Source organism: Colletes gigas, unplaced genomic scaffold, assembly GCF_013123115.1.
Source record: "Colletes gigas isolate AHSC1104 unplaced genomic scaffold, ASM1312311v1 Colletes_gigas_Sc00002, whole genome shotgun sequence".
Lineage (NCBI taxonomy): Eukaryota > Metazoa > Arthropoda > Insecta > Hymenoptera > Colletidae > Colletes > Colletes gigas.
In genome coordinates this window covers 6,266,317-6,279,965 of record NW_025106631.1, presented here as the reverse complement: position 1 = coordinate 6,279,965, position 13,649 = coordinate 6,266,317, and the positions used below count along the sequence as shown (strand labels likewise).

The window sequence follows — 13,649 nt, the reverse complement described above, 5'->3', positions numbered from 1 at the left end:
GAACGATTAATGTTTTCGCGTTTTTTTTTCAGGGTAGTGTTGCGTATACGAACTAATTTCGGATTGCATTAGTGTCGCGTCACAGTCTGAACCATACAGTTTTCATTCTGTTAAAAAACTGAAGAATTCCTGTCTCATTTCCTCATGTGTTCATTCCTATGGCCTGTTGGTAACGTTGCAACTGACACGAATGTGGTAATGGGGCTGTAGAGCTCCAGAGAAATAGTCCTAAAAAATACATCGGATTCAATGTCTGCTGGTATAGATCGTCTGTGGTACACTCACAGACATATACGAGGTACATATACGAGTAGACCTTTCACCTTATGGACTTTCGTAGCCCAATCTGACTGCCATACCGACCTGAAAATTCAGAGGTGATTTTAGCGTCCTCTTCTCATGGATGGCGGTCAGTTGAGATTCTATTCACTGAATTAGTATTGATAGGCAAACAGCTGTAGTTTTGCGTAAATCCATGTGAGTTGACTATGGAAGGGATTAAAATTCATTTTTGAATCTGATGGTAATGTTGCGAGTGACACGAAAATGCTAATGGGGTACCGGGACCCCAGAGAAACGGGCCGAAAAAATACATTAGGTGAAAGGTCGACTCGTATACCCCGTCTGTGGTATAACCATAAACGAGGTATACAAGTAGACCATACACCTTGTGGACTTTTCTGGCCCCAGCTGACTGCCATACCGACTAAAAAATTGGAAGGTGATTTTAGCGTCCTCTTCTCATGCATGGCGGTCAGTTGAGAAACTATTGCTGAAGCTGACGACATTTTTAACGCCCTGAAACTTGTAGCATGTTTAATGTGTCAGGCACAGTTCATATAAAGAATCAAACATATTTAAATAATTTTGTCCTTAAAATACAAATTATACATATAAACTTTGTACTTCAACAATATAGAATACCTTCAAATTTACCTATGTAATTCTCTTGCCAAGATGCCATAAATTTTATCCATTCTTTAATACAACGTTAAAGAAATAGTTATGTTATTCATGGAACTTCACATCGAGACACTTACCATTCTGCTAAGGAACATATTTGATATCCAATCGAAACATTTTTTGTCAGGAAAATTTTTCATAACACGTTATTTTTTCATTAGGAAAATTTAATATAAAAGATAATAATAAATTATTAAATACACTATATATAAATATTCGATTTAGCATCAACAATATAAATATCTGTTTGATAATACTGAACAATACAAAAATAATTTTATTACTATTATTGTCTTTCATAAATACCTATTTGCTAATAGTGATCACTTCTCAGGAAGATACAAACAGTTTCCTTAAGTGGTTTGATTATCACATGCTGCGCTTCGAAATTACATGATCGCGTATCGCCTTCGAAATGGCAGAGTGAGAAGGTACCGCGGATCGTCAATAAATAACTAACGTTCTAAATAAATAATCCCATCGTCGACGTTTCATGAATAAATAATAAATACTAACGGTAATGATCGGTGAATGCAATAAATAAGTTCATGAATAAATAAGTTAAATAATGCGATATCGACAACGCTCGTTTCGCAATGGCCGGATTATCTCCGACGATTATCGCGTATGACTTCAACGATTGTTGTCTAGTCATGCACACCGTGACACGTCCACGCTTCTCGCAGTTAACCGCGAGCGAGAGGTGCTAAATGAATTTACATTGTACGCTCGATAGAAATTTGCAACGTTTCCGTCGATGGTGTCATGCTTGATTATCGTTTCTTCGTTTCGTCGACACGCTTTTATCGTTTTCATCTAAAAGCTGAAACAGATCACTGCTCGTTCTAGTCGTTGAAAACGTGTCTCCAGGCGTGCAGGTAGTCTTTGTACTTGAGAAGAATGCCCCAATCGCGGACGAGTCTTCTGGTATCGTCCACTGGCTCTCTTTCGACGCTGCTCATGATGCTTCTTTCCACCCGCGACGGTACTCGTAGAGACGGACGACCGAGGATGTAGCTCTCCACTTCGCATAGCATCATCATTAAATAAGATTGAGTCGCGCTCAGGGCCGTGTGGACCTTCGAATTTGTCTCGTCGTCCACCAATTGCTCGAATGCAACCGCGAACTTCTGTAGGTCCAAGTGCAGCTTCGGAAAATGGTTGATGATCTGTAAGCAAAGTGGTCGTTCAAGTACATTATGTTATGTTAATTTGCTGGCCGGTCACTAGTATACTCGTGCCTGCATTTACGTTAGTTTATACAGGGAATTAAATTATTATATCAGCGTGTTTTTACTGCAGAGATATTGTTGGGAAACACTGGTTTGTGATACTGTAAGGGAGAATCGCGGTTTATTTAAATCACTGAAGAAAAAATTGAGAAACCCTTGAAAATAGCGTTTTTGTGTAGAGGACCCACTTGTTCTTGTTACATGAAATACAAATATCTCCTGCTAGGAGTAACTAGAGAACGAGTAATTGGCAATGCAATTGAATGCAGTACAGATTCTAACAGTTCTTCTGGTATCTCTAGAAAATTTTAAGACTATATTTTAGAAAAAAGTTGTGTACCATTGTATGAATCTAAATGCTTATACCATAATCGAAAAAATGATCTATCCACGAATTCTTGCGTTTGAAAATTGCGTGATAAGTAGCATTTTAGAGTTCATACCCATTTATCGTTTTCACTGCTATTTTATGAACGTAACGTTAAAAATCGACGGTGAAATTTCAGATAGACGAGTACTAAAGAAATCCACAAAAAAAGAAAAAAATTGCATTGTTTTCAAGTAATTATAGTTGAACGCTTGAAAAGCGGATTAAGATTTTTGCATACGCCTAATAATAAAGGGAATTGCGAAAAGCTAGGTGGCTGCGAGGGTCGGTTTAGGCTCGAAATAGCCCCGGTCAGCAGAGTGTTAAGGATCAAGGAGGTCGCGTCGTCGGAAGAACGCGTCTATGCGGAATGACTGTAACGGCGTTAAAGGGGCGGTGGAAGGGGAGGGAGGGCGAGTATCGGGGAGTACCGGCGTTATCACGATGCATTATCAGTGTACACGCATCACGACGGAGGACAAGCGGGATTACGCAGTCGCGCGACCCGGCTAACATGAACGCCGCGTACCCCGTAGTTGCATTGCGCGCGCAAACCTCGAACAGCCGCGCGCGATTCTGTTCGCCTGCTACTTTATAATAATTACCGTCTCATTAAAATTTGTTATTTAACGTTGCGTTAATTAATTGCAACAGCAAATGGTCAACTGGTCGCGGAACTGAAAACGCGCGCGCGCCTCTGCAGTCGGGCTCACCTGTTCCGCGATTCCGTACGCTCGTGCTCTTCCGGATTCTCGCGACACGACGCTTCTCCACGCTCGCTGAATATTTATAGAAGGGGTTCGTCGTCGCACAAAAGGGCGATTATGCCCTCCCGGGAAAGTTAAACGCGACACTTCAACTTCTAATACAAATTTGTCGCTCGTTCACCCGTCGAAAATTTTCGAGTCGCGCCAAAACTCTGGACTCTAGACTTTCGTGCTCTGTTGTTTACCTTTCGTTTACCGGGATCGTTACAGGATTCGGTAAAAGAATCTCCGCCACCGCAAGCGGAAGGGATACTGACCGTAGAGGTCTATTGGATTACAAACGCAAGATAAACTTACCATTTGCGGCTTGGCGTTGGCGAGCCTCTTGATCATGTTCACGTCTTTCTTCCCGGGGACCCAGTTGGGGATGTATTGGTGCTCGTGAACGCCGATACGCACTCTTTCGTACAGGTACTCGTAGTCACGGTTCAGGTAATCCTGCATCGTCAACTGATGCTGCAGCCTCAGGCTCTCCAGACTGATCTTCACTTCCTCCTCCAAGTTCGCGAACGACGATCCGTCCGTTTCCATATCACCGCACGGCAGGTGCCACATCGGCACCTCCGATCTCGTGGATCTTTTCGGCGCGCCGGAAACGACAGCCAGCACGGAGATCAACAGGCAGGAACGCGATAGGAACATCTTCGAGTCGATGTACGATTTAAAACTAAACGGTATCGGTGGTCGTATCTCGTCGAAACGGAGCAAGTGATTTCGCGATGTTAGCGATTGGCGAGAGATCGTGAACTGAGATTGTCAAACTCTCGTGCTTCCAGCTTATATATGGCATTGTGTAAACAATCGAACGTGTACGTACGCATGGTCGACGGTGGGGTGGCAGCTTATATTTTGTCCAGAGTTTTTCGCCGGTCTGGTGGAGCCCCGCGTAATCGCGGTCGAGCCTACTTCTACGTAACGGATCTATCGAAAATATCGTCCAGATATCCAGATAGTGGCCCACGCCGGGAAATGGCTGCATCCTGAAAATAATTGCTGCGTTAATGTTTACTACTTAGCTGTGCAAACGCGTCGACGAGCCTGTTGCAATAAACGCCGCGTTATTTACAGCCCCGCAATCGATGTGGCGTCGCGACTGATTAGGTGTGTCACGTCTCAAAGCGTAATGATCGTTATAACATTTTTTTTTCTCTCGTTATTGCAAATTCATTCTGCGTTCTTCTTCTGCGCCGCGTGGTCTTCGACTTCCGTAAACGGCAAACGGTTTACCGTCCTCGATTCATTCTGTACTTTTGCTCAAATTTCCAATTGTTTTTATCACAACGTAGATCGTTTTCACTGATACGTTTCCGATTTCCAGTATTTTTCTGAGAGTGTACCTCGATCCAAGCATAATATCCAAAATTATCTGTATGACGTAGTCGCGTAAACGCGAACACCTCTATTGGTCGGGCATCGATGATTTCGCGGATTCTCGCGTTTACGTTCCCACGTTTGAATTTTCTTCGAAAAACGGGAAATACCTGTCATCGTGCAAGTATGGCACTCGGGCTCACCGGGGGGAAGTAGATAGACGGTTCGTCAGAAGTGTTTCGGGGGCCTCGTGCGCCATGCAGACGCAAACATCGCAATATTTGGATTATGATTCAACCGGGAAAGCCGCGCCGTCGAGTGTCAAAAGCCTCACATCCGCGGGTTCACCTAAACGTGCCATGTATCAGCGATCTAATCTACCAGATAGGATTAAACGCCACGACCATACCTAATAATTCTGAATCATCGCGCGGAACGTATCGATACGCTAGTTCGACTCGAGATGCAAACTACCGACAGTTTTAATGTTATCTTGCCGGAGCGGGGCAAACGCAAAACAGTTTTGTTGCAAGCAGATTAAAAGGGAAATTTGGGGATATCCGTGACAGAGATTTTCGACGATACAGCGAACGTTTTGGTCGATTCAAACGATACGGTTTTTAGGAAAAGTTGACGTCAGAAGGCCAATACTTTTGCGTTTAAGTACAGCGTGTCGACCGAAGCGCAAAAACTTCTGAATGAAGTCGACGTAACGTACGCATCCTACGTCGACACTAATCCTACGTAATATGTTATAAGTATGCCGTATAAGGCGATACTATAATTAGACAGTCGGCGAATTCACCGAACTGAGATTAGGTCTTCTCGTCTCGGATTAGAACGTGACGGAATTACGTGCGTTCGAGTACATAAAAATCCCGTGCAAGCAAACAATAGCTTGATTTGCGCGAAATCTGCGTACGTGTTTATGGTTGGATCGATATGACTGTTCGATAGAAACGTACCTAGCATATTTTTTTTTAAATAAAAATAAAGAAATAGTTATTTCATTTGAATAATTAACTTAAAGAAGTATTTGTAATACTAATTTTGCATCTATTTATGATTAATACATTCGTTTCTAGATCAAAAACAGAGGTTATCATAAAACATGGATTTCTAATTTTGAATTTATCTAGTGATGGACTCCTATAAAGAAACACGCCGGTTTTAATGAAATTTATGGCAAATGTAGTTTTTAAACATGCACTTTGAAAGGGTGAAAATAGCGCTCAAAATGGAGGCGCTGGAAACATATTTTTCTGTTTCTAAATCGTATGTTTTTAAACGAAAAATTGAATTCTATAAGAAGGCTTAAAAAAAATCATTTCTATGAACAATATATGGAAAGATGGAATTTTCTAATTAATTTTGTTCACTCTTTCGATGTGAAAAAAATACGTGTAAAATGTTTATGCGAAAACTATTGCTTATTTCCTAAAACTAAAATCGGCGTTTATGAGTTTGATATTTTTTTTTATTAGTGGTTTATTGCAATATTTTGCTGCGTGTAATATTCGGTTCCTTTGATACAAAATATTCCTCCTATCTTTATTAGAGGTATTATTGCGGCTCTTTCTATCTGCTCAACCTGAAAACAATGTTTTTCACAACGTGTTTATAAATTGTACAGTTCTGTACGCCAAGTATTATCGATAAGTATTATAAATAATCGTTTGTAATGTCAGGAGTATCATTTAACCATTTCCGTATGCTATCGAATAATTTAAATGATATAAAATCAACGCATTGGAAAAAATATCCTTTCAATAAACATTATATCAACATTATATTTATATCTTTTTTAATCTTTGCGTTTAAAGTAATAAAAGCATTTTAACTCTTTGTCTGGCACATATTTTTTGTAAACTCCTCGCAATAACACAATTCAACAAAATGTATATAATTCTTACAATATCGAGATTAATATCGTGACACTTTTAAATAATACTCACTGTGTTTTTATATTATTCAAGAACGAAGCTTCTTGAAATATCACGTTATCATACTTTTTCATAGTTTTTGATAGTCTTCAAAATATTTCATTGAATACAATCACATGAAATTCTTAAGTAAGACAATTTTGTAATGTTAACGTTATTAAATATTACGAATAGTAGTTGATACGAGTTCGAGAAAAACTAAAAGGATCCACATGAGACTAGCAACATAATCTTAAATGCGCATATGTCTATTCATGTTATCTTTGAATTTAGGTATCATATTTATTGTGCGTTTTTAATCGCATAATCTCCCCAATCGATTTTCAATATCTCAAATTAAAAGTTTATTCGCACAAACACGTACATTTAAAACAATTACATTTAGAACATCCATGTGAATAAAACAGCAACTTTTTAAATACCGTATTACATGAATAAATATTTATTTAAATTGTAAATTATCGAAAAATTAAAAATAACTTCTTACCATTTTTCCTGTATTTTCGGTATTATTTTTCATCGTAAAAGCAGAATTTTTAATATTCAAAATGTCAGTAGAAGACGTAGAAATCACGCAGTGCTCTTGCATTAATCCTTTAAATGAAACGAGTATCGATCGCGATAAAAATAATACATACACAACAACGTGTAAAATATTTACATGGTAGTGTAAAGAGTAATGAGTATCGACTACAACTTTTCACCCCCTCGTGGACTCCTGATACTGGAGCCGGTTGTACATGAAATCTTTCGAGTAAAAAAAAATGAATAATTAAATAAACACACGAGCAATCAAAACAAATCGAAACGCGTTGATTAATAAACGATAAGTACTCGTTCGTTTAATAACTGATAAATATTCCTTGTAACCAAAGTTACAATCATTTGCAAAAATAATAATAACTAACAATTCTATAAATATAAAATCATCCGGGTAAATTTTTAATTCGGTGCATCGTTGTTCGATTACATAATTGCCGATAATTACGACAATATACGCGCGACTGACGTCCGTTAAAATGCAATTTTCCTCCGTCGAATCGGCCTGCATTTTTTTTCATTTCGCATTACCTGTCACTTTCGCAAGTTTAATGAACTTGATACGGTATTATCTTGCTGCATACCTATACACTTTTCGCCAGACATCATCGATAACGAACGTCAGCTGACTAAAATCGTACGCTCGTACGTTTTATAAAATCCTGATACGATTGATTAAATTCCGTTATTGTATGCAAACCGAAAGTTTGCAGTTATTGTTGTAACCGGCGGGAGCGTTGTTGTTGGACGAAATACGAGGCACGAATATCGAACGACGCTGTTCAATACAAAAAACATCGAATTTATTCGAGACGATTATACAAGTACAGAAATGACAATAAATAATATATGCGATGGTAACGTGATATAATAAATAAATCGTAACATTATGTACGCCTACGTGTACGTCACAATAAATATAACTACTACGTATACTTGATAAAATGCAAGTGGGAATCCTTACTATCTAAATGCGCGTGTATAAAACGTTCGGTTATCACGCCGCGTGTAAATACCAAGTAGAAAAATATCTAACATTAAAATACAAGTACATATTATTAAGTACCGGTACAATATAAAACTTCGATTGTCTTTAATGCAAACATATTTTCATTCAGGAAGAAGAATGCTGTGTCGTTTCACGACGATCACACGCGCAAGCGAGTTAAACGCGTATACAAAATAATTCTTATAACTCTTAAATGGTCCCTCGATACATTCGTAACTAAAAAAATAAGAGACGCGTTTCGTCGTCTGGTCCAAATATTCGAATGGGACTAAAAAAATAAGGGAAAAAACTATAAACCGCGCCATCTTGTAATACCGCTGGTCTTTCGTGTTCGAAGCATTACGAAAGCAATTAAGAAGCAAAATATTGAATGATAAAAGTGTCATGTTCGCGACAAGACGAGATTCTACGGACTGGCGAAAGAGAGAAAAAAAAAATTATATGAAATTAAAAATTATAAAAAAAAAAAATAAAGAGAAGATGCGATTACATCTAAATACGTATCCGTACGCGTGAACGCACGTCACTTACAATAAGTAATGCGCCTATGTATAAAACGTAGGAACTCTGTACGTACGCGTACGCTGGAGATATCACAGCTAAAAAACATTAAGCTTTCGCCTGCTTATGTTAAAGCTACAATAAATAAGTTTGACGAACCGTCTTGTTCGGCGATTAAATCGATGACTCTTGCGTCGTATCGTCAATACTTTCGTGTTTCGAAATCTCGATACCGTTGTCGAGCTTCGCCTTGGGTGTACGTATTTACAATGAGCCACGATCGATCAGTATAATTCGAATCATCGCATCGACGTACGCGGGGGATCGCGTGCAATGCGAAGAGTCACAAGAGAAACAACATTTATACCTGCACATTACTTTGTTGTAAAAAAAAAAATGAAAGAAAAGTTTGACACAAAGTTTCGACCCTGTCCACCGAACAAACTTTTCCGCAGCTACATATGTACGTATCATTCTGTTCCGACAATTTGCTATGAAACTCTTATCGCATTTGACACGCATCGATTACGTTCTAAGTGTGCTAATTTTATACTATCGTTTCTTCTTGCATGTACAATATGGCTAACAGTTTAAAGTGGATTCGTCCGCGACAATGATTCGTTAATTGTTTAATCGCCTCGTGAAACAAATCGATTAAAATTGCGCCGTACGAATCGAACTTTTTTTTTTTGTATCAGTGTTATTCGCTATTCTTGTTATTAAGTATATTATTAGATATAATACTGTTCTGAAATACATTTCTTAATACTGGTATCTAGTATACAATTTGATTCTCAACGACGCTTTAACTCTCCGCGGTACCAGATGTCCGAAAAAAAAAAAATAATAATAAAAACGTTAACTCCTTAATACGATTGTCGTTCTCGTCTAATTCTATCGCAACACTCTTAATGCTACCACATTGGAACAAACTGGCAAGATTTCAAAGTAATAAGCATCTACGAATGATCGTAACGATAAATAAAATAAAATAAAAAAAAAAAACATTTGTCATCGACAACGTGAAAGATGTAAAAAACCTTTTTCTAAAAGAAGCTCGACAGGCAAATAACTTATGGGACGATTCCAATGCCAAGAACTTAATTAAGTCACAAAGAAAACGACATTCTGAAACGAAGAAAACTCTCAAAGTGTCTAAAGCAGCGGTCCTTAACATGATATTTGTCGTTTACGATAAATCTTCCAAATGCGAAGGAATAATCGATGCACGTTATTTAAATTAAGCGACGAGAAGAAATTATTTAAAGGCAGTCCATGGTAAATAAAAGGTTAGGAACCGCTGGTCCGAAGGAACTAATACGTTGATACGTGTATTAGATTGTTCTTTTAAATTAACGCTTGAAAATAATGCTCTAATCACAACAACAGAGAGTTCAGGTCCACGAAGAAATAAAGCTGATTCTTTAAAATAACGTTAAGGCTGCCTGTTAAGCCTCTTTTTCTTCAGATAATCGAGAGATTGCGTAAAAGTCGAGGGAAACCCTCGGCGAGATTAATCTCATCACACTTCCGCGAGCTTCTTTTGTTTCTTTCTAAACAGTCTGTTTCTCGGAGGACCCTTTTTCGGCCCCTGAGGCAAGGAACTATTCTGACCAGCACCCAAGGGATGCTTCCGAACTGGCCTGGTTTGCTTCTTACTCTTTGATATCCTTTTACCCTTTGGCCCGGATCCTTTGTTAATAATCTTTGTTCCCGGATTCTGTCTGTCGGAGTCGCAGGTTCCTGGTCCTGGCGTAGTCGCGTTACGAAACGCTTTGGTCCAGGCGTTTAGAAACGTTTGATACAATCTGATTACCCCCCAATCCTGAATCAACATCAGCGTCAGGTCGCCCTCCTTTGCCCAGTTCGAACTCTCCGTGACAATTTTGGCGGTATGCGCCGTTGGTATTTGCAGACCTAAGATTAAGATAGCAGTCTCCACTTCGCACAACACCTGCAACGAAACGTTCGAAATTAAAATGTCTGTCAACGTGATATTACCAGTTTATAATAATATAAATCGTTCAATTTTAAATTAAACGAGGCTTAAGTACATAATATTTTAAAAAGTACTGAAAACTTAATGTTTCAATTATATAATGATCTGGAAAATTGCTATATACAAATGGTTTAATCGTACTAGAATCTTGCGTCGAACGACACTTTTCAAATTCGTAATGTAATAAAATCGTAATTTATGAAGTGACATAAAATAAATGGTCCGCACCCTGAGGATCTCATTGTGCATTTGCTTGATGATCTCGTTTCTCCTGCCCATCGTGAGATCGACGTTGATGTTGGACTTGAGACGGAAAGCTCTGAGATGGTGGAACGTGATGGCAAACCTTTGAAGCGAATCGTGAAGATGTGGAAGCGCACGATCAGCTTTCTTCCCCTTTTCGAGACACCAAACCTCCCTGAAATACCAGTCGAATTCCTTCTCCGGGAGCCAGGGCATTCTGTACTGCCCCTTCAGCACTTTGTACACCTGCAAATGAAAGTCGAGATATTGCTTTGTCTAAATATTTTTCAACGTGTTCCGCGCTACAACTCGTGTACACGATTTCTTCGAAACCAGACAAGTACAAATTGCGTCACTCTTCGTGGAAACTATAGGTTTTAGTTTCAGCCCCGAGGATGCTGAATCTCGTCTCGACGTCATAGGTTTTTTTACAGTTTCGTTTTGGACAACAAATTTGGGACGTAACCTAATCTTTAGTCTCGAAACACTCGATACTCTAAATCACTTTCTTCTAATGGTTCTGAAAACTCTCCTTATATTTTACAATCTAAAGATAATCGCAGAAAGCAAAAGTAGCAGTCCTTGGAAATAGTTAAATGGTTCTTCATTTTATTTGTTTGAGTTGTTCGCAGGATCTTCGTTAATTTAATCTTAAATTCTTTATATTTTTAGTGAGTCTCAAAGTACAATTTAGGATGAATATATTTATGCAAAAATGAAGAGGCAGGGTATAAAAAATTGATGTAAATTACTATTTGCTTAGGTTTCGAGGGTTTCGAATCATAAAAAAGATTAGAAATAAACTGTGTCGTTCTATGTTGCAGTAAACACCTGCATTTTCTTCTACTAATCCTCCTCTCTTTAACTTGTTTATATTTCTTTAGCTTCATCGACTCGAGTGGCCGATAGTCACAATCGAAAGCGATAAGATAAGCAGACAGGGTCGAATGTCATACAGGAATTAAAATAGACATTTTTCTCTCGGTCGATGAGTCCTCACGAGAGTATCGTCGATGACGTGTGATTTTCCCAACGAGAGCAAGTCTAAACAAGGTTTAATCCAACCTATGTTCAATTATACGATATTGTAATCGCTTCCAAAGAAACTTTCAAGCACGTGAAATTAAAAATAATTCTAGCGAGGCCGTGTTTAGACTCATTTTCAATCAGAAAGCATCGATAATCCTAATCCATTAATAGCCCTCTCATGAATATACGGTGAAAAATATTATGCAAATTTTTATTTGCATTAATGGTTGACATACCGATACGAATGCAAGGCTAATGATCGATTTCTGAAATATCTACTATATTCGATAAAAATTTCCGAGTCTACTTCTAATTCTTGTCAAAGAGTTCCTGCAAACGTAAAATCAATCGAATAACTTTGGTACTGATATATTGATTTTTCTACATTCCATCAGAGGACCGAAGAAAATAATTATTATAATATTAGGTTTTATCACGAGTGAATGGGCATCGTAATAATATCACATTAGTTATTTGAGGAGTATAATCGAAAAAAAGGCCAATCTACTCGATCATAAATGGTTCGATGAAACCAATTCGATTTCAGCTAACAAAGCTCGGAAGTAACGCAGAAAATAAACGAGCGTGCCTGTTCATAAAAATGCAATTACGCTTATGCGTGGCAGATCGTAACGAATGCAAATTACAGGCAGAACAGAAAGTAGGACTTTAGCACTAGTAATACTCTGTTGTGCGCACGTGCGATTCTACCTGAAAGAGACGCCCACTCTCGTATACCCTAGCTCGGTTCAGTGATTAATTACGAATCGCGGTCAGGTCGGGAATTGCAATTTACCTTCGAATATATCTCGTGCACATCATTGAGATGCAACCTGAAGTGATTCTGAGCGACTCTGAGCTGCGTTCGCACCCTCTTCAGCGTCTTGTGCACGCTGTGTCGCTGGGGCATCTTCTTGAACTGCATCGCCACCGGATTGCCACACGGCGCCAACCACCGATCCATATTATTCGTGTTCGATACCCCTGTACGGAGGCCGTACGCAGGTACACCTGAAACCGTATTCAGGCCCGAACTCAGGAAAAATGCGAGGCTCGTGAAGGTAATCGTCTGTGCCACCGAATCTGCAATACAATGGAAACAACACATGTCAGAAGAATACCTTCCATGTAGGCCAATTCATTTTTTGGGATCAAATTTGTAGATAGGGTGCAAAATGTTAACTATTAAGCATGATAATCGAAACTTTCTGACGCTGAAATCGAGAAAATTCATTTTACATGAAAATTTTATAACGTTACTCGCGTGCAAAGATAAATTTTTACACACAGCTCAAAATAGCATATGACAGTCGGTCATGTTTATTGGATTAAATTCGTGTAGTATTTTTTTTAAATCGATGTATTAGTCCTTCAAATTTGCAAGTATATTAAGTAAATAATTCTAAACATTCTATTGCGAAATAACAAAACTGATTCTTGATATTTTTCTAAACTTCTAATATGAAAGTTAGAAACATCGAACAACTAATCGAGGTTCGCTTACACGCGTTTTAAAGAAATCCTATGCAACTAAAATTCAATTCTGGTCTCAAGTGTGTTAATATTATCTCGACACGCCCGAGTTTTAATCGCCCAAGTAGAAGATCGAGAAACAATTGAACGAGTTAACGTTGATTCGAATTCAAGTAACGCGTCGTCTTACTTACAACTTGCCCCACAACACGTCACGGCTAATACTCGACCGATGAAATCATTTAATTGTCAGTTTGAGATACGCATCTCAC

General features: G+C 38.6%; 2 protein-coding genes across 2 annotated transcripts; both read right to left on the bottom strand.

The window, feature by feature from the left end:
* Positions 1-1,808: 1,808 nt before the first annotated feature.
* Positions 1,809-3,971, bottom strand: LOC122400617. The gene is made up of 2 exons (XM_043402156.1): positions 3,612-3,971; positions 1,809-2,132 (listed from the first exon to the last, which is right to left on the bottom strand). Exons 1-2 carry the CDS (start codon positions 3,969-3,971, stop codon positions 1,809-1,811), a joined length of 684 nt encoding a protein of 227 aa, XP_043258091.1.
* Positions 3,972-9,985: 6,014 nt separating this feature from the next.
* On the bottom strand, positions 9,986-12,883 carry LOC122401458. Its single transcript, XM_043403598.1, has 3 exons — positions 12,701-12,883; positions 10,861-11,121; positions 9,986-10,587 (listed from the first exon to the last, which is right to left on the bottom strand). Exons 1-3 carry the CDS (start codon positions 12,866-12,868, stop codon positions 10,156-10,158), a joined length of 861 nt encoding a protein of 286 aa, XP_043259533.1. The 5' UTR covers positions 12,869-12,883; the 3' UTR covers positions 9,986-10,155.
* Between the last annotated feature and the right edge of the window lie 766 nt (positions 12,884-13,649).

What these genes read in the sequence shown, in the direction of transcription:
- LOC122400617 (XM_043402156.1), bottom strand. Translation starts at nt 3,971, where the DNA reads ATGTTCCTATCGCGTTCCTGCCTGTTGATCTCCGTGCTGGCTGTCGTT. An exon ending in AAATGGTAAGTTTATCTTGC is followed by an intron (nt 2,133 to 3,611) that starts GTTTGTAATCCA and finishes CTTTGCTTACAG; the next exon opens with ATCATCAACCATTTTCCGAA.
- LOC122401458 (XM_043403598.1), bottom strand. Translation starts at nt 12,868, where the DNA reads ATGGATCGGTGGTTGGCGCCGTGTGGCAATCCGGTGGCGATGCAGTTC. An exon ending in TGCACGAGATATATTCGAAG is followed by an intron (nt 11,122 to 12,700) that starts GTAAATTGCAAT and finishes TTTCATTTGCAG; the next exon opens with GTGTACAAAGTGCTGAAGGG. An exon ending in TGCACAATGAGATCCTCAGG is followed by an intron (nt 10,588 to 10,860) that starts GTGCGGACCATT and finishes GTTTCGTTGCAG; the next exon opens with GTGTTGTGCGAAGTGGAGAC.